General features: G+C 37.2%; 1 protein-coding gene across 2 annotated transcripts in view; it reads right to left on the reverse strand.

The window, feature by feature from the left end:
• Positions 1 to 210: 210 nt before the first annotated feature.
• Positions 211 to 24,953, reverse strand: part of PSEN1 (presenilin 1) — a 59,939-nt gene continuing 35,196 nt past the window's right edge. For both annotated transcript variants that reach the window (XM_010962534.3, XM_010962517.3), the window contains exons 7-12: positions 23,238 to 23,458; positions 18,638 to 18,736; positions 12,828 to 12,914; positions 9,778 to 9,951; positions 2,866 to 2,984; positions 211 to 1,441 (exon numbers count right to left, since the gene is read on the reverse strand). In XM_010962534.3, coding sequence (XP_010960836.1) covers positions 1,286 to 1,441; positions 2,866 to 2,984; positions 9,778 to 9,951; positions 12,828 to 12,914; positions 18,638 to 18,736; positions 23,238 to 23,458 — 856 coding nt within the window. In that variant the 3' untranslated portion in view covers positions 211 to 1,285. The remainder of the gene's footprint in view (positions 1,442 to 2,865; positions 2,985 to 9,777; positions 9,952 to 12,827; positions 12,915 to 18,637; positions 18,737 to 23,237; positions 23,459 to 24,953) is intronic.

Consider the following 24,953-nt stretch of genomic DNA (forward strand, 5'->3'; position numbering starts at 1 on the left):
TCTTCTCTCGGCAGCTGGTTCTCCCAGAGCTCAGCAAGTGAAGTAACAGCTTTCTCCAAGTTCTTGCTTTCTCCTGATACGACTGACTCAAACTTTATAAACCACCAGCTTTTGGCTACTGGTTCAAATTCTGACCTACTGTCAGAGGCAATGGGTTGTAGTTAAAAAAAAAAAAAAAAAAAAAGAAAAATGAAAAACCAGGCAAAGTGCTTCACCAGCCATTTTACTCTTTAATTCTACCATCTTTGGGCACACATTGTATTTGCTGTTGAAGAAGTTAAGAAAGCAAGGCTGATAGCACAGATTCATAACACATTCTTTGCACCACATGAAGAGCAAAACCCTAGAGTAACTGGATCCTTTGCTACCATAACGGAGCTGTCTTATTCGCTGTAGAGGAGAAGTGCTTATGAGGGGAGTGAAGGGAGACAGGGAACAAGGGAGGGGGCTTGGGGCAAGGGAACCTGCGAGCACGGAGAAAAGTTATGAATCCCGTGGAAAAGGGTGATAAGGAACCGTCGAGTTACAGTTCCATTATTTCTAGAAAGTACTGAATTTGGAACCTGAGGTTAGGCTTTTAAGATAAAACAACCTCAAATAACTTCAGACTGGCCTTGGGAAGAAATGGCAACCATAGATGGTATGAGTTTCAGTGCTTGAGAAAAAAACTGTCAAAATCAGCCTACACATCTGACTCGACTCAAGGTGAAAAAAGTCTTATTTAAAAATGGTAAGTCTGCAGCAAAAAAGTCTGAAAGTTTGAGCCCCTTTCCATCTTTTCATTTTGCGGCTGGTGCCTGCTCTCCTCACAGTATCTCCTGAAAAGGTTCAGAATTCAATACAGATTTATTAGGTTGGCTTTCAACATGTAGTTTAAGATGAAGAGTCTTGTTTGGTTTAAATCATTTCATTTAACTCCTGGTAATGGTAGTCCTGAGAGTCTGCAGTGTTGGTAAAGTCCACCTGCGACTGTGGGTCAAACTGCTGGTAGCAGCACAGCCACTTGTTGGCCCGTCACTTTTCCTTGTCCTTGTCCCTCAAATCTGGTAGTTTTTGCACTGAGGGACTCAGTCACAAGGACCTATGTTCAAAATCATTTTCTGTAGACATCTCCTTCCAATGCCCAAGAGTGCAGGTGGTCAGGAAGACTTGGAAGGAAGCTGTAAAAAGTCCAGCTGGGAATCTTGACTTTGTTAGATGTGGACACAGGAAAATCACCTTTGTCTTCCCCCGATTTTATTATAGTTAAAGGAGAAAAATCCATGAGATTCTAACTGAAAATATGCTAGATATAAAATTGATGGAATGCTAACTGGTCCATAAAGGGCTGCACGAGATAATCTGTGGCAAAGTAGAAAACAAGCCCAAAGGTGATAGAGATTGGAAGAGCTGGCAATGCTTTCTTGAAAATGGCGAGGAGCAGTAAGGTAAGGCACAAACCCTGTGGAGAAGAGGGGGAAAGACACAAACGAGACATGATTATGCAAGCATTTTGTGCACAAGAAACAATCACAAGTCTTGGTTTTAATTTGGTTAACTGAATACGATCCTTTGAGTTTTAATTTTAGAACAAATTTTTTTTCATTAAATCTAGAAACAGTTATTTTCCTTTGCAACAGAGTTCATCATGCATACGTTGTTCATATTTCATCCTCTAATTTTAGGTAGGGAATAGAATCTGAAAATAAGTAAAGTTATTTTTGAAAACAATTAAACAATACTGAAATTTCTATCTAAAATATTGAGTTGGCTACTATAAGTTTAGTTTGACTAACTTAAATCCCAGAAGCGAAGAACATTTTTTATGGTGTGTGGGGACAAAGAGGTGCTCATGGAATAAACCAATAAAAGCTGTTTAGAAAGTGTATACTGCTTTCTTGTAATCACAGAGCAGCCAGATAATACAGTCCATTTTTTTACCCTAGTTACTGAGACACTGACTATACAGTCTGGAGGCTGAACTTTATTTCAGGTTTATCCACAATAAGTAATTTTCTTCTTAAAAGATACAACACATCCAGAACACTAATATCAAAAGAGAAATAAAATAAATGAAAATTGTAACTTGTCATATTACCAAGTATAAATCGCAAATGTAATCACAAAATAAATGCGTAAGTCAAGGCTCTTGTCTAAGCTCTCATCTGACTTCACTCACATATATCAAAGATATCACATCTTTAGCAAAAATAGCAATAAGAAATATGACTTATTTACTTAAATCAATCACAGCTCTGAAAGCTTCAGCTTCACGCTGTGACACCATTAGCAAAATCTTTGTAGGACCATGCACTGTGTTAGCTTTTCTTGCCTCATACTTGCTGCCCCAAGGAACACTGCGTGCTGCAGGTTGTGGTCTTAAACACAAAACCACCACCAATTTCAGACTATGTGAGCATCTGCCCACCCCACTAAGACTTAGCTAGCACAGCCAATTCCTCACATCATTTACACTGCCAAGCTTGAAGCACTGGTTCCTAGTCAGAGGTACTTGCCAGAATTTTCTGGGGACCCTTAAAAAAATACACAATTATATATGTTCATCTAAAACTGAAAAATTGTGCTGAACACTGGTATTTGACACAACATTGTAAAATGATTATAAATCAATAAAAAATGTTAAAAAAAATACACAATTAAAACAAATTACATAAGAATATCTCAGGGTGGAGACAGTTTTAGAAGCTTTCAGGGGATTTTAATGTGTGGCCAGGTGAAGAACTACATAGGTGAGATCCAATTATTTGTGTTTTTAAAAAGCCCCTAAGGTGACTCGAACACTCAGCCTAGCTGGGGTTAAAAGGACCACCTTTTAATCAGTTTTGAGATGAGAAGTTTCAACACATTTTCACAGTGTATACTTACAATTAATATGGCTACAAAACAGGCTATAGTTGTGTTCCAGTCCCCACTGGCTGTTGCAGAAGCTTTACCAACCAGAACACTGTAGAAAATGAAATCTCCTAATCCAAGTTTTACTCCCCCTAAAAAGGAAAGATTATAAAAGTTTGTCACTCTTTGCTATGATTTCACAATTTAAAAATATCACTGCCCCCACTCCATCCTACGCTGAATGAGAAGTCAGTAAATGATATCATACAAAATTAGGCTTTAGCTGGGTTTTCCCTTTCTTTTTTTGGATTTCTGTAACAGGAGGTTCAGATGCTATGTGGCTGACTCTGGAGTCTTTTAACAGTAGATGCTACGGTTATATTTTAAAAAATAACAATAAATAATATCTGTTGAATGCCTAGTTTATACCTGCCAGCTGTTCTAATGAATCCTCACAAGATAGGCATTTACCTCCTTTTTTCAGAAAACAGCTTTACTGAGGTATATTTCATAAAATTCACCCACTGTAAAATGTACAATTCAATGACCCATCACCCCAATCCACCACATTTCCACCACCCCACTAAAATACCTTGTGCCCATTTATAGTTAATCCCCATCACATCCCAGGTCTTAAGCAACCACAGATCTGCTTTCTATTTCTATCAATTTGCCTTTTCTAGACATTGCATAGAAATGGACTCACACAATATATGTGAAATCTTTTGTCACTGGCTTCTTTCACTTAACATAATATTTTTGAGGTTTACCCACGATATTGCATGTGTCTGTAGTTCGTTCCTTTTTACTGATGAATAGCTTTCCATTGTATGGATATACTATATTTTGTTAAGATTGTTTTCAGTTACGGGCTATTAAGAATAATGCCAAATAATGCCGCTGTGAACATCAGTATATACATCTTTGTGTGAACAGGTTGTTTCCATTTCAATCCGGGAGATTCCTAGGAGTGGAACTGCTCGGTTATATGGTAAGTTTATGTTTAGCTTTAAAAGAAGCTGTCAAATTGTCTTCCATGCTGGCTGTCCCAGTTTACATTCTCACCAGCAACGCATGAAGGTTCCGGTTTCTTAAATCCTCAGCAGCACTTGGCATTGCTGTCTATTTGATTGGAGCCATTATGATTCATGACATTGAGTATCTTTTCATGTGCTTATTAGCCATTATATTTCTCCTTTGGGGGAAATGTCTATCCAAAGTTTTCCCTATAATCCAATAATAGGATTATCTTCCTATTATTGAGTGGTAAACATTCTTTATATAACTTAACTACAAATTCTCCAAACAGGGCTTGCACTATGATTTGCAAATATTTTCAGTCTTTGGCTTCGTCTACTTTCCTTAATTGTGGTAAAATAGTTGTTTTTTTTAAGTTGTGGTAAAATACACAGTTCAATGGCATTAAGTACATTCACATTATTGTCCTACCACCACCACCACCTATCCACAGAACTCTTTTCAGCCTGCAAAATTGCAACTCTGTACCCATTAAATAGTAACTCCTCCTTTCTCTCTCCCTCCAGCCCCTGGAAACACCATTCTACTGTCTCTGAGTTTGACCATTCTAGGTACTTCACTTAAGTGGAATCATATGGTATTTGTCTTATTGTGACTGGCTTTTTCACTTAGCATAATGTCCTGGCTCATTCATGCTGTGGCATGTGTCAGAATTTCTTTTCTTTTTAAAGCTGAATAATGTTCCACTGTGTGTATACACATTTTGTTTACCCAGTCATCTGTCAGTGGATACTTAAGTTGTTTCCACCTCATGGCTATTGTGAAACGGTATCTTAACGGTATCTTTTGAAGTGTGAAAGTTTTTAATTTTGACAAAGTCCAATCTATTGATTTTCTTCTTCTATGTATCAGTGCTATATTAAGGAACTCTTTGCCCAACCCAGGGTTGTGAAGTTTTTCTTCTGTATTTTCTTCTAGAAGTTTTATAGTTTTACCACTTACATTTCAGTTTGTGATCCACTTTGAGTTAATTTTTGACTGTGTGCATGATAGACAGGGTGAGGTAGGGGTTTCTGTCCATTCTTTAGCATGTGGATATTCAGCTGTCCCAGCACTATTTGTTGAAAAGATTATATCCTTTCCCCACTGAGTTATTTTAGCACCTTTGTAAAAAATCATTGACCATAAATGTCAGGGTGTATTTCTGAACTCACAGTTCTGTTTTACTGATTTATGTGCCTGTCCTTGTGCCTGTCTTGATTACTATGGCTGTAGAGTAAGGTTTGAAATCAGATGGTATAAGTCCACCAACTTTTTTCTTCTCTTTCAAAATTGTCTTGGGTATTCTAAGTTCTTTACATTTCCAAATAAATTTTAATCAGCTTGTAGAAATTGACAAGCTGATCTTAAAACTTACACAGAAATGCAAAGGTCCTAGGTTTTCTGTTGTCAAACATTATTTTTAACCTTTCAAGTTCTTTTTAAAGTGATAAATAATCAACCAAAGGCTAAACTACAGATTAAAAAATATGCTTTCACTTGGGGTCCAACAGTAACCCATAAAGCTTTACAACTGGCTTTCAACTTTCTGGTTGTTAAGTAACTACTCTCAACTGAAGTTTGATCCTGGTCTTAAAGTTTTGTTGCCTGGGTTAGAGAAACCACTTCTGGAAGATAGCGGTTGAGGGCCCTGAGAAGCACGGTCTGCTCCGCATGTGCAGGAGAAAGGAACAGAGTGCTGGTTAATAAGATCTTACTGAGAAACCAGTGTTCTTTTTATTTTTATTTGTGAGGATGGTTGGTTGGTTGGTTGGCTGGTTGACTGACTGATTGGATAGGTGGTACTGGGGACTGAACCCAGGACCTCGTGCATATTATGCATACACCCCACCACTCAGCTATACCCTCCCCTCTCAGTGTTCTTCTTAAATCCTGGGAAGCCACAGTGAAGTCTTCCTTAATGGAAAAAAATTAACATATGACACATGAAATCTGATGCTATGAATTACACAGTCAGTTACCCTTTAACTTGCCAACCTTCCCAGACTGACAAATATTTTCACCAGTTTCAGGTGTGCTAAAGAGCCCAGCTCTACTATTTAGTTACTTGGGTGATCCAGGGCAAGCTGATTTACTTCTTTAACTCCCAAATTCCTCAGCGGTAAGATGGGGATTACAGAGAGATTTCACAGGATTGTTGAGAATTAAAAATAATACAGGGAAAGTTCTTGGCACACCCAGAGAATAAACAAATGATAGCCTTAGAAAGACTTTTGATTCCAAATATTAAGAGCTATAAGAAACTAAGAGAAACTAAGTTCTTCGAGAAAAAAATGCTACAGAAATGAATTTTTAAAAATAATGCAGGAGAAAAATTCTACATTTATCTGATAAGTGATACATAAAGAACTATTACAATTCAATGATAAAAAAGATAAATAAAAAATGGGCAAAGGATCTGGACAGTTCCCCAAAGAAAATGTACAAATGACCAAAAAGCACACAAAAAGATACTCAACATTATTAATCGTTACGGAAATGCATATCAAACCCACGATGAGATACAACTTTATACCCACTAGAATGACTATAATCAAAAAGACGCAAAATAACAAGTGTTGGTGAGGATGTGGAAAATTGGAACATTGATACAGTGCTGGTAGGAATGTGGTGCAGACACTTTGGAAAATAGTCTGGTAGTTCCTCAAAAAGTTAAACACAGAGTTACCACATGACCCAGCATTTCTACTCGTACGTATATATACCCAAGAGAAATAAAAAAATACATCCACACAAAGGTATATATGAATGTTATTAGCAACACTATGTATAGTAGCCCAAAGTGGAAACAATCTAGATGTCTATTAACTGATGAATGGATGATTAATGTGATATATTTGTACAATGGAATATTATTTGGCTATAAAAAGAAACGAAGTACTAATACATGCTACAACATATGTGAAACTTGAAAACATAAAGCTAAGTGAAAGAAGTCAGTACAAAGAACCATATATTGTATGATTCCATTTATATGAAATGTCCAGAATAGGCAAATCTATTAAGATAGTTTCTTAGCTGGTTTTGGGAGGCATGAGGACTAATGGTTACAGGCTTTCTTTCTGAGGTGATGAAAATATTCTAACATTAGCTTGTGGTGATGGTTGCACAACTCTGTGAATATAATAAAAACTACTGCATTGTACACTTTAAATAGGGGGAAGAGGGATGAGAGGGCCTGGAGAGGTGACAGTTTAAGGAGTGTGGGGTTTCTTTTTGCGGTAATGAAACTGTTTTAAAATTAATTGTGGTGATATTTGAACAATTCTGTGAATATACTAAAGCTACTGCTTTAAATGGGTGAATTGTATAGTATGTGAATTATGTCTCAACAGAGGTATCAAAAAATAAAAATAATGTATTGAATCAAGCTTTAAACTTACGGCCTCATGTTTCTTTCATTTAAAAATTTACGTTTGCTTAAATAATAGCAATATTATGGCAAATGCTATAGTTATACTTCACAGAATTCATTTTAATAGAGAGAGAAATATGGACATATTTAATTAGCAAAATTAAAATAGAGTCAAAAAACAAAGAAGTAACCACCATTTTTTTCTTTAGGCACTTACTGAAGCAACAAGTTTTATTTCACAACCAGAAGAGACCGACTGAATGAGTTTATAAAACCTAAGAAAAATCATGTTGCTCAGGAATCTGTTTTCTTTAAATAGCTTCTTTGATTTATTCAATGAAAATATGCTATGGCCAAACAACTAAAATTACAGCAATGGAAACTGCTGAAGTTAGACATAGTGAATTAACAGCATTCCACTGCCAAGTGCTAATGCTGAGATTGGCTGCTGGTTATTTTACTGCTATTTGCTAATGGTAATGTAGGCCTATTACTGTTTTGTTTTGTTTCTGCCAACTCTAAAAAATAATTTTAAGTAATTATGGTGCTCCTTTAATATTAAAAGGGGCATTTGCAGGTATACCAAACACAAGACATGGTGAAGATAATAAATGATGGTGAATATTTTCTTAAAAGATTTTGCTGAACGACCCCTGGCAGAATAGATGCCTAGATTAAATGTTACAGTAACATGAAAATAATGAATATTTCCTATCATCTTTTACATAAACATATAAAAAGCTTCTTGAAATATATTTTTTTACCTCTTTACTACTAAAATCTCCTCCTCCACTAGAAGTAAATAGCAAAATCTATTTCCCAATCTTCCATAGAGGTTATAGAAAAAGAACCTCTATAAGTCAAATTTCCACTCCTGGAAATAACAGGTTAATTTCACTACTCTGATAAATGTTTAATCTATCAGTGGTACACTCAGGACAAGCTCATCATTGGCATGATGTCTGAAAGAAGTATATTTTGAAATGCACTAGGAGACCAACTGCACACTGAATAAATATGGTTTACATTTCTAGTTAAAAACTCTGTGTCCAGCTTTCTGATTAAATTCTGGTTTTTAAAAGACTGTTCTGGAAGACATATGTGACTTATGTATTAAATTCTAGTGTAACTGAGACTTTTCTGTATGTAAACAGAAGCCTTGTTTAAAACACTAATATAGTCAGAGATGGTTAATGTGCGTGTTGGATGCTAAGATGAGGAAAGAATGCCAATTATTAGTTTATATTGGTCCCAGATAAAGAAAATATTAATCTGAAGTTGGAAGAGGCAATATTTGGGTCTTCCTTAAAAAAGAAAAAAAAAAAAGGTTAGAGATGAAGACAAGGACATGAAGAGATGCTCAGGAGAATCTTCAGGACAGAAAGGCAGTCATGGAGAATTATGCTGCTGTTATGCTCAGCAGCTACTTTACTGCTGTCTTTTGGCTCTACACACCTTGAGAAAAGAGGAGAGGAACAGGAGAGGTAACCTAGTTACAGTGGAAACTTTGCACGCGGAGAAAACACCAGCCAAGGCAAGCTCGAGCCTGGCTGCAAGGGGAGGCCACTGTGTCTGGTTTCCCAGGAGTGCGAAAGTTGCAGGCTACAGCTGGCTCTAACATCTGGAAAACTCACCCAGCTCCAGAGTCATGGATATGCCCAGGTTCTGATCCAGGTAAAAGACTAAGGGTGAGCTGTAAGAAGTGTTCTGCTCAAGCTGAAGGATAATGCAAGGTCACAATTAATAGTGATTAGAGGCGGGTGGGAGTTACTCAGTGAAGGAGCGCATGCTTAGCACGCAAGAGGTCCCAGGTTCAATCCCCAGTACCTCCATAAAAAAAAAAAAGGTGATTAGAGAAGCTAAGGAATCTAGGTGTTTTGTTTCTTTGAAACTACTTAACATATTTGCTCTAATGTTTTAATCAAAAGTTTCACTTTTGTGAAAATGAAAAAATTGAGGATAACTTATTTGGGAAATATGCTTATCTCTTAGAGAGTTTTTAACTCTCTAAGACTAAATGAAGAGATGACTGAGCCTGAACCATGGCCAACAGCCTAAAAAGCCTCAGGTGCTGACCTGAATCTAAGTGACAACACACCTCAGACACTGAAGAAACTCTTACATTTCTGCACAGAACCTAAATCCCTTTGATTTTCTTTAAAATTAATAAAATACAGTACTTGCCAACAACACGAATAATAATGTAAAAGGTCGAAACATTTAAATCCATAGGTCTCTGTGCAGCGAAGAGTGAAATATATTAATGAAATTTTTGTACACATTCTGTCTAACCAGAATAATAATATTTACGAAATCTTTTACCTTATAAAACAAATGCCAAAGATCAGGCTGTAGAGGGGTAATTTTAAAAATCTGAGGGGCAGAATTTGGCCCATTAACAAATTTAATTATGAAAAAGCACCAACTATTGTTATTTCCCACTAAAAGCTGCATTTAGACTGCACCACTTTGATTCATTTTATTTGGGGAGAGTTTGACCATGCAGCACCTAAAGGAATTCATGACTTTCCAATGTAGAGAAATGCACGTACTTTCCTCTGGGTCCTCACTGGCTAGGATGCTGCTGGAAAGTTCCTGCACAGCAGACCGAGACTCCGGTGTAGAGCGATGAGGCCCTAGGCGACTGTCCCTCTGGGCTTCCCACTCTTCACTGAAGCCACCGTCATCACTCTCTGTCACAGGGTCTTGGGACTCACTTTCTGTGCCTTTGAGAAAAAGTGGAAATCACAGTTGTAGTACTAGAAAAATTTCTTAATACCTGTAATAAAACTGCATGGAAACAGTAATTACCCGTCATTGTAACCAAGTGGGTTCGCTGATTCTTAAACCACAAATTGTGGGCTGCAGCAGCACCTGTTGGTTGCTTCCCCGACAGCCATTTCTCCCCTTATTTCCTGAGAGCAGAGTCCTGATGTACTTGGGTGCCCACCTCTCAGCCACATGACTCTGGGGTAAACCCTCACCAATCCAAGCTGAAGCACGGACATCCCACCATTCTTCCTCCCAAGGAGAAGCTCTAAGGCTGTGGGGTTGGGACTAGTCGATGTGTGATAAGGCAAAGTCTGCTGGAAACTTGGGAGAAATGTTTCTCACTCTTCAAGAGAGACTTAGGAAGACACAAACGGTCGTTTTCTTCCCCTGGGTGTTGTGTCATCTGGGTATGATGCCTAGAACTCCAGTTGTCATCTTGTGACCATGAGAAGCAGTGGGAGGACCAAGCCCATATCTAAGGATGGCAGAGCAGGAAAACAGAAAGAACTTGGGCCCTTGATAGTATCAATGAGTGATAAAATTAGCCAGCCGTACAAATGCCTACACCTCAGACTTTGGCTAATGTGAGAAGACATTTCTTCTGATCTTTGCAGCTGACGGCACTCACCACTGGCTTTAGTGACTAAGTTACAAAAGTGGACCACTACTGAGGGGTGGGAGGAGGGGAAAGGAGGGAGTGAATTTTTTTATGGGCTACTCATTTTGTTATAATGTCTCAGTCTGACTGAAAACTCTGAGCATAACATGACTGTCTCGAGAAACTTCTATACATCAAGGATAATTAAAATACGTAAGTAAAGTTTTTTTTTTTATAAAAATAATATATGTTCATATTTATTCATTCACCATGAGAGCATGTAAGCTTCAGGCCTCTCACTTATATGGATTTTTTTTTTTTTCTGGGAGGGGCTCTAGCAGTTTTGTCTTTGTATTTTTTTCTTAACCAGATCTCCACAAAACCTAAATCTTCCCTGGGTCAGAGTTTATAAAATCATAAAAGTATAAGATTTAGAAATGAAAACAGCAGTCCCTGCTCTGCCCTATGCCTTCCTCACTCCCAATCCTCACCCTACCTTCAACCCTTTCAGTTATTTCTTTTGGTATTTACCTCCACATTTAATTATAATTAACATGCTCATAGTGCTGTATGTATCTTGATGTTTTTATTTTAGGCACTTGCTCAGATAACCTCTGAGTTCTACTATTTTTTCCTTTAAAGACATCCCTCTTGGAATCCTACAGCCTTTGTTCCAATCAAACTTATAGTTCCTTTAATACAGTGGTTTTCAAAGAATACCTCCCATCCATGGAGTGTTTGGAAATAACTAGGATGGAGGGGTTTCTGGTTACTGCAACCTCAAAGCCACCACTGGCATTTAGTGGGTGAGGGGCCACGAATGCTGGACATCCTGCGCCGTGAGGGGAAGTCCCACAGTGAAGAACGCCCACCTGAAATGCCAACCGCACTCCTACTGAGGGCTCTGCGCTTCATCCAGACCCTTCTCACTTCAAGGCCCTTGCCCACATTGCTTCCGCTTCTGGAAAGCTCTCCTTCCACTCTTCACTGGCCATCTCCTACTGTCACTTCCTCAGGGAAGCCTTCCTGACTTTCCGGAATAAATGAAACTCCTCTACTATAAACTTTCACAGCAACTTACACTTCTCCTTTGTAGTGCTTATCACAAACTGTATGAATTACCTGTGGAATTATTTGGTGAACATGTGTTTCTCCCCAAACAGGCTATAACATAAGCTCCACAGGTATGGGATATTGCATGCAGTGCTAAGTGCCCAAGTGCCTAACAAAACACCAGGCACATAATTAGGTGCTCAATCAACATTTGTCAAAAAAATAAAATCATGATGCACTAAAAACACAAACTCATATATATCTACATATGTACTCATAGATAACCAACCTTTTAATTTCTTTTAGTTTAACACAACAACCAGACTTGTGGCAACTGTCTCCTAGGTCTACACTGGTCTAATGCCTCGCTCACTGCAGAATGGGTCTAATATTTTTGGGTCCCCAATATGAATTCCCAGTTCAAAGTGTCCTTCTCGTGGTGACTCAAATGCTAAATCAGCAGTTTTCTTGGCTCTATAAAACCTTAACTCTCCCTTTCCTGACAAATAGCAACTCAATGAAGGCCCTTTTTTCTTCTCTGACTAACCTTTATTCTACCTCTGTTTTTTAGCTTTCTCATAAGGTTAGCCCTCTGTTTTCCTTTAAAAAAAAAGTTTCCTTTCTTCTTGGCTATTGATATTGTGCTGTTTCCTCAACTCTTCCTAATAACTCCTCCTAACGTGTGTTCACCGTAAAGTCTCTGTAGCATCCACAAGTGAGCCTTTCAGTCTCCCATCCTAGGTCACCAGTCACCATTATTATCCTCTTCCAGAAAGTCACGTCCACCTGGAATATTTTATCTTCTTGGCATAAACATTGTAATACTGCAAATCATATTATATTCAAGTTACTCTGGCCTTGTCAAACAAGAGCTTCTCATTTTTATACAGGTTTGAAGAGAGTGCCTATTTTACTTTTTAAAATCACAGCCTCAACTGAAACATTTCCAGACTGGTATTAATGGTGCTCAGTGGCAGAAATTCTTAATCTAGGGTACCTTGGCTGCACTACTGGGTTTGGAGCATTTGAACTCCTTAAATATTTATCTGTGTTTGCTGGGTATTCTTTGGTCCATGACCAAAGAAAGCAGTTAAAAACCATTGCTTTATAATCCATCATCAGCCTACAAGATGACAATGACCCCCAAAACCAGGGAATTAACGAATAAAAGTCACCTACTTTGTGCATTGTAACTGGTGTTTTTGGATACCTTCCTTTGGGCTTCTGGGTCTCCTTCTGCCATATTCACCAACCATACCATTGTTGCTGTTGAGAAAGACAAAAGTACAGGTAAGCACTGGAAACACAGAAGGAAAGCTTACGAATAGATAGCAGGTCATTATTTCTCCACACTAATCACCAATCTTCTTAATGTCACCTTAAGAATCCTTAATAATCAGAAGTAAATCTATATTAACAACCATAAAAGGTTCTTCCTGATTTTGACAGATAAAAGAAAAATGTTTACTGCAACATTCAAACTGCAGCTGCTACTATAGCAGTTCATTGTCATTTATAGCCCCTGAAAAGTAACCAGGAGGAAAACTGTTCAGGCCAGCAAGCCTATACTGAAACCACAGCTGGACTGGTTGAAATCCTAAAGTAGTATGAATTCACTGATACAAATTACTTTTTATAACTACATTAGAGGACAAACTAGGGCTCATATCCATTTTCCTAATACTCAAAGGCTTCTTGAATAACTTATGAGTAACACAACGACAGAGGATGAAAATCCTGTAATAGCTGCACTTACTCATTCACAGCTTTGTAATTCTGAAGTCAAACAAGTCTCATTATACGATAACCAGAATAACTGATCAAAGTCAATTAAGCCAGGCAGGCGATTCACTGTTAACTAAATTCAAACCCAATGAAAGGGAAACAGAAAGACAACCACCATGTACAAGGCTTCTGTAGCCTTCTTGGTAATGAAGGCAGCAGGTTATCTATTTGACTTTTTCTTTATGTAAATATAGGGGGAAAAAAGCTACAAATTTTTTAATTTTAACACTTAATATTACCATGGAAGTCAGAAGTCAGCAAACTTTTTCTGTAAAGAGCCAGAAAGTAAACATTTCAGGCTTGTGGGTCACATCTGGTCTCTGTCACAAAATTCTTCTTTGTTCTTTTCTTTTTTATTAGCTCTTTAAAGATGTAACAACCACTCTCAGCTTATAGGGCTGTATAAAAATAGGCCAAGGGCCAGATCTAACTATAGGTAGTATGTAAATTATCATGAGCAGAATATATATTTGTTGAACGAATTAATATTACTATAATAATATCTAAAAAACCCACTTTCTGAGCTTTCAACTTAACACTGAACATCTTAGATCAACAGAAAAACATGCAAGTTAAAAATAAACATAATCTAAAAATTTTCCAAACTGATACAAGTCAGAGAAAAACTTTACATAAAATAGTCGACCTCAACGAATTGTTACTTTTGTTCTTTGATAAGCTACCAAAGTAGGTCACAACCAGGGAAGAATGATTTAGTTCAGAGGGTAGGTGTCCATTTTTCCTGTCAGAACACAGGACATAGAAAACCAACAAAAATGCTCACAAAAATGCCTGAGGGTGAGACCCTTTTGCAAACTGAATACCCTTCCTTAACTGGGGAAGAGTATACAAATGTATAAAACGATTGTATTTTTAAAGGACAAATAGCTGAGAGGACTGACTTAAAACTTTTCATATTCATGATTATATTCATTTCAGAGGGAAAGTACTGATTAATATTGCTATTTTTGTCTATTTTGTTAAAAAAAAAAAACTCTCAAGCTCAGTGATTTATAAAATCCTCACGAAAGATTCAGTATTTCATGAGAACAGATACTTTCTTGAACATATTTCATCTACGCAGGAGGTAAAGGTTTCTCATATTTTCCCCATATATGTGGAATTACTACAAAAATATCTCAGAATATCAAATGTTATACAGACTTGAGTTTTATAAGATATTATATATGAATGATTTTTTTAAAAATAGAGTAAATACTTTTTCTTGAGTACAAAATTAACATACACATTAGCGTTGTGGCAGACTGAAAGACCCCTTCTTCACCCTTCATGCACTCACACTCTTGCTGTGGCCCCATCGTGACTGGAACGTAGTCTTCCTCCTCCTGACCAGGGGCTCAGCTATGTGACTCGCGTCAATAAAGGGCATGTGGGCAGAGGTGACAGGGGACTAATACTGAACCTAGGCCTCAGAAGGCCTGCTGACCTGCTGTTCCCCTAGACACCAGAAGAACAAGTCTTCAGCTAACCCGCTGGTCCAGAGAGGATGGGGGAACACATGTAGCAGAGCTGCCACAGCCAAGACAGATCAGCAGGGTCAACTGACCTGCAGATGCCGGAGTGATGGTAAATCATTACATTTTTAAGGCACTGAGTTCTGAGGTGGTTTGTTACACAGCATTATTGTGGTACTAACAAGAGACACAATAGTAGAACAATGTAAAATCCTAAAACTAAGAAAAATTGTAAAACTCACAATCCCTTCACTTTCACATGCACAATTAACTTTTAAAAAAGTATACAGTACAGTTAAAACCCTACAAGTAGAGAAAGATACAAGGAAAAGTGTAAAAGTTGTCTCAATCTCTAAATCCCACTATTAATATATTATCAGCTTTTAAATGTATTATTGGGATTTTATACATATACACACACATCTATATACAGCTCCTTTCTCCCACTCCTTACATAGGATATTGCATGAATTGTTTTAAATCTTGATTTTTGTAGTTAATATATAATCTGACATTAAAAAAATGAACATATATATAGCTACTTCATTCTTTTAAATGGCTACACAACTAGCCATTGTACGAATGTAGCATAATCATTTGAAAGTGTCCCCTTTGACAGGCACAGGTTATTTCCATCTTTTTCTTAATATAACCATTGCTTCTGTGAACATCCTTCTATATTTTTACAATATATACCTTAGTTTAAATTCCTAGCGTTCACTATTAACATTTGGTGTAACATTTTGTATGCACAAATACAAAATAAATAAATTTTAATTTCCAGGAATAACACAGAAAAAGCTCATACCCAACCATTAAGAGGAAAATGCTGATGCTTAAAACCTCATCTGAGGGTGTGGGTATAGCTCAATGGCAGAGGGCATGCCTAGAATGCACGAGGTCCTGGGTTTAATCCCCAGCATCTCCATTAAAAATTAAATAAATCTAAATACTTCCCCCCAACAAAATTAAAACAAACGAACCTCATCTGTTCTTTTTCTGCCGAAAAACACAGTAAGCACGTGATATAATAAATTTATCTTGGAAAAAAAGTAAGAGAAATGTTCTTGCATTTCAGACACTGGGTGTTCTAAAACTTTCCCAGACATCTCTAGCTACAAGCACAATCCCTACCCTCTCTATGTCCCATAGATGCTTTAACATCAAATTCACAAGAAAGACTGAGTCAACTAACATGTACTCCCAACTTGACTTCTCTCTACATCTTACTATCTTCTGCTTTTGTCTTCCTTTTCCTTCCTTCTAGGTCTTTCCCCTGTTCTCATCTAATTTCTCTTCCTGAACTCTTAGAGCAATTTTTACCTGCTTCGTTTATTACTTTGCTCCAGTGATTACATTATTTATTATAATTATATACTATAATAATTATTGCAAGAATTATGTCTTCTTGCTGGACTCTTCAAAGCCTTTCTCTATTGGCTCCTTTCCCTGAACCTTAGAAACATGACTAAATCTTCTCTCTCCTGAAACACCTTTCCCCAAATCTGCTTTCTTCTTAAGTCACCAGTGCTCTGCCTGTGAGACAGGAATCTTTAAAATAATACGTAAAACTTACCTTTCCTTCACCACTCATTCTCTGTCTGCTGCATCACTTCCATTGCCAGTGCCAGTAGCAGCAAAACCCAGACAGTCAGACACACCCCCTACCGACCCAGCGAGATGCACACTTTCCTCCCATTGGAATATTGCTTTTGTCCTATCATTCTACTCAAATTGCTCATTTAAATATCACTAACGATGTCTTAAACACCAAATTCTATACGGTTTACTTAGTCCTCATTATCTTTGACTTCTTTATATTATAGCATCTGACATTTTCTCCTTCTGGAAACTCTGCTTTTTCAATAACTCAACAGAAAAATAGGCAAAAAGTCCACAAGGATATATATTAAACTGATAACAGTGGTAAGTAAATGCTTGGTAAGGTATTAAGATTGTGGATGACAATTATAGTGAAATTTAACTTCATCTGTAATTTAAAAATTTGTTTCAAGGATAATGCATTAATGTATTACTTGTATAATTAAAAATTAATTCTGAAAATATGGAAAAGAGTATTATACCAAGCCAGTCATAAAACAAGAAATTTAAAGGTGTGGCTAAAAAAATACACAAAGAAGTCTAAATAATCACTAACAGTTATTAGTTAACTGGTATTTCATGTAGTGATATGAAAAACAATCATGATATTGCTAAGTGAAAAATGCTGGCTTTCCCAATTTTCTGATAATTTCTTCTGTTCCCTTTATTATTTTCTCTCTCCATTTTCTCACTCTCTAAACACAGTAGTTGATGAAGATCTATCCTTCGCCTCCTCTCCTCCTTTTACTTGAATCACTCATCCACTCCTGCAGCCGTGTCTACCATGTTCTTCAGTTCTGTGTCTCTATCATTTTCCTTTATCTTTTCCTATGCACTGGTACTTCACTTGTAAACTCTTGCTGGAAATTTCTACGTGGATGGCTCACAAGTCCTGCCAACAAAATTAGATATGGGCCACAGGCAACACCACAGATTTCTCCAATAAGAAAAACATCTCTACTTTATCATCCTTCCTTCAGGCTTTAAACTCTTAGTACTTGGAAACTACTGATGCTACCTCCAAAAACTCTCATCAGGCCTTTGCCTTGACTGCCATTACCAATCCCGTAACTCAGACCCTCAGTATTTTCTACTTAGATCATGGCAACATCTGCTTATTTATAATTCCCATTATCTCAGTTCCCACCTGCTGCCGTTCATCTCACACCATGTTGCAAGCTTCCAAAGGCACATCTCTGATCACATTACTCTCCTATTCAAGAACCTTCTATGATTCCCAAGCAGTCATGAATAGCATACAGAGATCTAAACCAGTCACTCAAAGCTATTCTTGATCTTGCCCTAATCTGCCCTTTCCAAACTCATCTCCTAGTACTTGCTCCATTCTGTACTCCATGCTCCAGTCAAGCTGAACACTTGAAATTTGATAAAGACTGCCCACACTTATGTCTCTAAGCCAGTCTTTGTGACAAGACCACTTCTGGAACTGACTCTTCCATCTGTGCTTACTGAAATCCCACCCACCCTTAAAAGGTTCAGTCCAAATGCTGTCTCTTCCACAAAGTCTTCCCCAGCCAGATTTTCCCTATTTTGAACTCTTTCTGCATTTTGATTGTGCTTCTTCTGAATGTGATAACATTCTGCCTTGAATGATGCTTAGCTGTATACTTGTCTTATTTGACCTCTAAACTGTAAGCAAATGAGCTCTGATGGAAGTCAAAGTATCTTAGTCATCCTTTCGTCCTCCACAGTGCTCTGGGGAGCAGATCAGGCTGATGCCCAGTAAATATCTGACTTTAAAACAAAAAAAGGGCAAACACATTCTGAATGAATAGTACAATTCTTTCAACAAGCTAATGCAAGATTCACCTGCAATATATGTATGTAACAAGTACTCAATAACTCTTGACTAATAAGATTTTAAATAAGAATACTGGCTCCCCAATCTCTAAATATTTCTTCTATCTCTATACGTACTGAAAACGCTCTTGAACCAATGTTAGGCAAAAGACAGTCATTTGCAAGGAAACAGAGTAGCCATAGTTCTATTAATGTTATGTACTGAAGACGAGAAAAAGCATCATGATAACGACCACAATTACATGTGTTTGCATCTCTATAAATTCTAAGCTGTTCACTAATTTAAGATCATTCCAAAATACTTACAGGAATAAATAAGAGCTGGAAAGAGAGTTTCATTTCTCTCCTGAGCAGTTTCAACCAGCATACGAAGTGGGCCTTTTGGACACAGAACAGCCACTAAATCTAGAAAGAGAAAAATAGAAAAGACATCTGAAAACTGTACTGGCTAAACTTGTAAATAGGTGTCTTAGGGAGGAACTAACCAATTGAGAAGGTTTAATTTTTTTTTTTAACACAAAAAGATGTTGAATGAATATGAAATAAACAGCAGGTAAACTGGAGGGGGTTGGGGAGAGAAAACAACCTAAACAAAATACACAAAACCGCACAGAAGATATGTGCAAATTTCATTTTAGTCTGACTGCTGTTTTGGTTAGTTTACAGTGTATCATCACTGGGTTCTAGGAGTAAGTTTTCCCAGTTTAAAGAAAAGAGGCAGAGATAATGGTAAGACAACCAGAGCAGCTGGAATTTCCAATAAGCAAAACCAGGAACATGCCACTGCCTAACATATCATAACAATGAGCCACAAACTGAAGCCTGACTTTAGGAGGGATGTGATAGAGGGGATTTGACTGAACTTTTCAAAATACAAGAACAGAGTAGAAGAGATTCCTCTTCCCTCTCTTTTGAAAATAGTATATGAACTACTTAGGGATACTTGACGTAAGAGGGAAGTAAATTTAAACAAAACAAACTAACAAACTTTTTGCAACAGAACGTTTAGCATTTCTTTAGTTTTCTCATCAAAAGCACTTCACAAATATTCATCTCAGAATGTGGTACTGAAAAGTAGCTTATTTTACAAAAACAGCATCAGAGGAGGAAGCAATATGTCTAAATGATTATTGATTCTATCATCATCTCCTTCCATCAAATGCAATTTTTCTTACATTTGCTGTGTGAAGAGAATTCAGAATACAGAAACATTTAAAATAATTTTAAACATTTAAAATAATTTTAAACATTTTAAAAAAAGTAAAACTATACAAGTACAGCCAAATTTGTAAAGGAAGATTTGATAGCTTGTGTAGTGGTCATGTCTTCTTTTATACTACTACAATAATACACACACACACAGAGAGAGAGAGAGAAAGAAATTTCTCCTCTCACTGCTTCCCCTGTGTTATGGATGAGAAAAGGGAAATTTGCCATACTCTGAAATAATGAGATTTTTTTTTCAACGTGTTTGAAGCTGCAATGTCCTGTAACTAGGTTTTAAGACATACTCCTACTTATAGAACTGCTAATTGATAAACTCCTTTATTTTTAGAGCAGTTAAAGTGAATTAAAATTAGTTGTTTTGAAATTTTTAGAACAACCTTTGTGACAAATTAAACATCTTAAGACCTTGTGAAAATGGCATTAAGAATCATTATTCTAAATATTAGACACAAAAGTCTCTTATTTTAAAGCTCAAAGGTTTGTAGAGATGATAATTTGTACATGTACAGAGGGTTGATGGGAGAAGCAGTGTGCTGTAGCAGAAAGAATACAGGACTCGGATTCTAGACAAAATGGCCTAAGCTTGGGCAAATACTTCATCTCTATAAACTTTAGGTTTCTTGGCAGGAAAACAAGGATAACTGCCTTGCTTACTTCACAGGATTATATATTTTTAAAAAACAGCTAATATTTTTAATACTGATACTGTTCCAAGTGTATTATACGCACTGTTTAATTTAATCTTCACAGTAACTAAGACTCAGGGGTTGAGTAATGTGTCTGTGGCCCCATACCCATTAAGTGTTAGGAGTAGAAGAGTCTGGATTTAAACCCAGTCTGTCCCTAGAACTAGCACTTTTTTTTTTAATATAAAAAAATGGAATCAGATTCTTTATTATGATTCACCCCCAATGTTTGATGACAAATACGCCATTTTCAGTTAATTAAGTTTTAACTTGCTCTACTGTGTTGTAATGGTGCCCTATGAGGCCTGGAGCATGAACCAGTAAGTCTGGTGGAGGTTCCACTGAACACCTTGTTCAGGAGCCCAGCATTCTGTATCTTTAGAAGTAAAAGGGTCACTATTAACAATGCTTAGAACTCCAAAGTGGATAAAGTAAGGAGGCCTGTATCGTGGCTATAATATATAGAGAGACATGTGTAACTTTGATCTATGTTTTTGGTATCTGTGAGGCAAGAGAGTCTCACAGTTATTTTCCCTAAAGACAGAAACCTTGGATAAGTAATTGCTGTTGCTACCACTGGCAGTAGCAGGTGGCTAGATCACTGGCCCAAGAGTCTATAAAAAAACAGATGGAGCCAATTGTTGGCCAGGGTAAGATGACTGCCTAAAGTTTAGCTAAGTTTGCTGACCCTTGGATCCCATTCTTTGATCAAGGATGCCTGGATTAAGGAATAAAAGCGCAGCTCTCCAACAAGCTCCATCACACGTAGTTTGGATGCTGTCCATAAAGTGTGTAAACTCCCACTGCTGTTTGGTCACTCATTTGATCCAAAAGGGCTCCCGAGGCAGCCAGGGGTCCAAGAGAGGGGCAACCTGTAGCACCCTGTCAACTGGCAAGAGACAGAGGAAAGAAGAGGCCACCCTCTCCTGCAGGTGGCATACTCTCGAGGACCCAGACTTAGCTCCATCATACAGATAACATTTCTGTCTTAGCAGGAAGGCCCTGGAGGCTGTGCTGAGCTGGTAGAATGCTGCCTCCATGATATGGAGATACGGAGCTTCACAGGTTCACGGCTGTGAGAACCGGTTTCTAGGAGAGCTCAATATACAGTCAGAAATCACCATCCTATATACGGCATGGGACTCAGAGGGGTAGTTCCTCACACCGGAAATCCACGGGAAATTTATGATCATAGTGAGTGCTCCAGAGATTTTAGAAGGTATGAAAAGAGGCTGCTAAAACCTCTAAGTGAATGGTTCTCTGGGGGCAGGGAGAAGAGACACTGATGGGAGTAACTATTGTATTACAATTTGGACAGATTCTAGAGACCTTTGTTCTAAAGGGCCCCAATTCAAGGTGTGTCAATTTGCAAAGGCTTAAGTAAAATTTGTAAGTGAAGGGTCTGTTGTCTCCAGATCTCAAAAAGGCCTAAAAGATACTGGGCTTGTTTTAACATTGTGGGTGCAGAGAGGGTCAACTGTTATTTCTTGACAGTGTCAGAGATGCAGAAGCCCTCAGCTTACCAAATAATTTTCAGGAATTTAACTAGCGTGACAGAGCCTTGCAGTACATACAGGGAAATGCCATTCCCCCTTTATGAGCTCTTTTGGAATATCTGAATGTCCTCAACAAGTAGGTCAAATGAATTTCTTCAAAGGATGATATGATCAGTGTTCTCTGTGCTCTTGGAGAAAAGTCGGATGTGGTTAAGTTCTAGCCTGCAAAGATTAGGTGCAACAGTAGGGCTGCTAAGTAGCTAGGCAAAGATATATGTATCAACCAAAGGTGAAGGCAAACTATGGCTGTTGGAAAAGGCACTGAACAGAAGAGTATATTGGTAAAATCTCTGACTGCAAAATATTAACCAGTTTCTCATTGGATGGAGTCTACAACGGCATTCTTGGTTGTTTTTTGGGGGGGGGGGGAAGTAATTCAGTTTACTTATTTATTTGTTTATTTAAGCAGAGGTACCAGGGACTGAACTAGGACCATGCACTCTACCACTAAGCACCCCCTCACCCTAGAACTGCATTCTTAATCACAGCTGTGCAATAAAAGATGAGTACTTTGTAAACCATCAAGTACTATATAACCTAAGGCTATTACAAAAAGTCAGGCACAGAGAATGTGACTTCTATAGTTCTATGACTGACTGCTCAGATATGAGAACAGAACCAATCCAATTCTATTTCCGCAAACTTTTTTTTCATCAATCAAGTGGGGATGATGGGGTTTCCTACTACGGGTCATCTGACATTTTAATAAGCACTTGAATAGGGATGAATGAGCCTGCACAGTTATCATATAGGGACCACATACTGACCTCTGAAAACAGAGTTTTTGGCTTTTGTGCAGGGCGATAGCTAGAGTTCACACCTGTACAGCTGCCTTGGTTACTCATGGCTAGGGCATATTCTGACTTCTCAGGACCCACGTCACAATGGTTGCTAATACATTTGAACCTCACATTGCCTAAATATGTTTTATTTTTAAAAGAGTAATTCTATCCACATTTCCTTGTAAAAAGTAGGTAACCTAATTTTTATATTAAAAGTTAGGTGAGCATTTTATGTGTGTTAAACACCCTGCTAGTGCTTTTTAACTCATATTCTGAACTCTTTTACAACTCTGAGAAGTACTGTTTCCATTTTCCAAAAGAGAAAACTGAAGATCAAAGAGCCCAAGTCACCTTCCCAAGGTCATAAAGGCTGTGAGTGGTAGAGATGGGATTCAAATCTAATTCTTACAACCAGCAGTCTACAGATACTTCCTGAGTTAGACTGGGGCAATAATAAAACATTTTTAAAGAGCTTATATCTCAAAAAAATTGAAATCTTCATATGAAAAAGGTACTATAGCTAATTAATTATTTACTGAAAAGCTATGAGACATTCCTGTTATCATTCTCCCTAAGCCAAGATAACTGAAAGAGGAAGGAAAACACACCAGTGAGGTATTTCTGTGATGAACAAAATGTCAGTCTTGGGTTTTACCATATACTGAAATCACAGCCAAGATGAGCCACGCAGTCCATTCTGGGAGGTACTTGATAAATACCAGGGCCATGAGGGCACTGATCATAATGAGATAAGCCTGCTGGAGTCGCAGTGGACCTTTCCAGTGAATGGCAATCATTCCCACCACACCAAAATTCCAGATCAGGAGTGCAACCGTAATGTAGTCCATGGCAACGTTATAGGTTTTAAACACTTCCCTGAAAAAAATTAAACAGATACCTAAAATTATGCACAATAATTTCCATCAAAACATTGTCTGTCTAGAACTATGATTCCCAAACATGAGATACTCATATCTCACCTTCATACTTTTACCATATCTTAAATCAACTGTGCTGTTATTTAACAACGTTTCTTTAAATTAATTCACTTTTTCCCCTCAAGTTAAGCTTATTTTAACAGAAAACTCTGTAACATTCATATAAATGGGAAACCATTATCACAGGCCAGAGCTATAAAAATAAGTACAAAAACTTTTAAGAAGGCCATATAACACCTAAAATGCCATTCTGTATTTTGGGAAACCCTTGTTTGAAGTATCTAAAATTGGAAAAAATTAAACATGCACAATAAATTTTAGAATTAGGACATATGTTATTTTCATAAAATTAAACTTAATACAGCTATCAAATATATATATCTTTTTATACACACACAAACATGGAATACGAGCATGAAACACTATTACCTAAAAGAAATGATCTCATTTACATGAAATAGTATATAAGAAGAGAGAACAAGAGATGGATATATTAATTCCAAAAAAGACACAGGACTTATCTCCAAGTGATAGGAATCTGGCCATATTTTACTTTTCTTCTTTATAATCTTAAAAAATGTCTTTTTGTTTTCCTTTTTTCTTTCTTTTCTTTTTTATTTTACTTTCTTTCTTTCTTTCTTTTTTTTTTACAATGAATGTTTAGCATTTTTATAATGAAGAAGAACACTATTTTAATTTGGGGGGAAAAATTTCACCATCTAATAATATAGAATACGCTCTGGGTAACTGAGGAGAAAGACAGCACTCATTCAAGCACGAACTGGGTTCTGGAGACTCTCCAGAAAGATGATTTTTTCATTTTGAAATTTCAAAATAAATGTTGAAATTTCTAAACAATGTAGTTATTTGCATTAAGCATTTCAGACATCCTAGCACTCAAAACAAACAAACCATTTTTAATCTTTGACTAAGTAATACATGCATAAAATACATAACATATACTGTGAAAAGTAAGTACCTCCCCCCCAAACCTTGTCCCAAAGTTCCCTTCTCCAAAGGAAAGTACTATTATTAATTGCAGGTATATTCTTTCAGAGAGTGTCCATATATCTTATACATACTTTTTTATTGGGTACAAATGATAGCATACATACTGTTCTAAACCAGGCTTTTTTCTCCTAATGATATTCATGGAGACCTTTCCACATCACTTTATCAGAACTGTCTTATCGTTTTTAATGGCTTTATTGTATGGATGTACCATAAGTTACTTAACCAGTTTTCTACTGATGGACATTTAGATTGATTCCATTCTTTTGCTGTTAGAAACAATGCTGTAATGATTATCCTTACAAATTACTAGGTTCAGGACATACGCATTTAGAGTTTTAAGCAGTATGTCAAATTGCTCTTAATAAAAGTTATAAACCAATTTGTGCTTATTTCCCTGCAACCTTGCCAAATTAGAATAG

This window comes from Camelus bactrianus, chromosome 6, assembly GCF_048773025.1.
Source record: "Camelus bactrianus isolate YW-2024 breed Bactrian camel chromosome 6, ASM4877302v1, whole genome shotgun sequence".
Taxonomy (NCBI): domain Eukaryota; kingdom Metazoa; phylum Chordata; class Mammalia; order Artiodactyla; family Camelidae; genus Camelus; species Camelus bactrianus.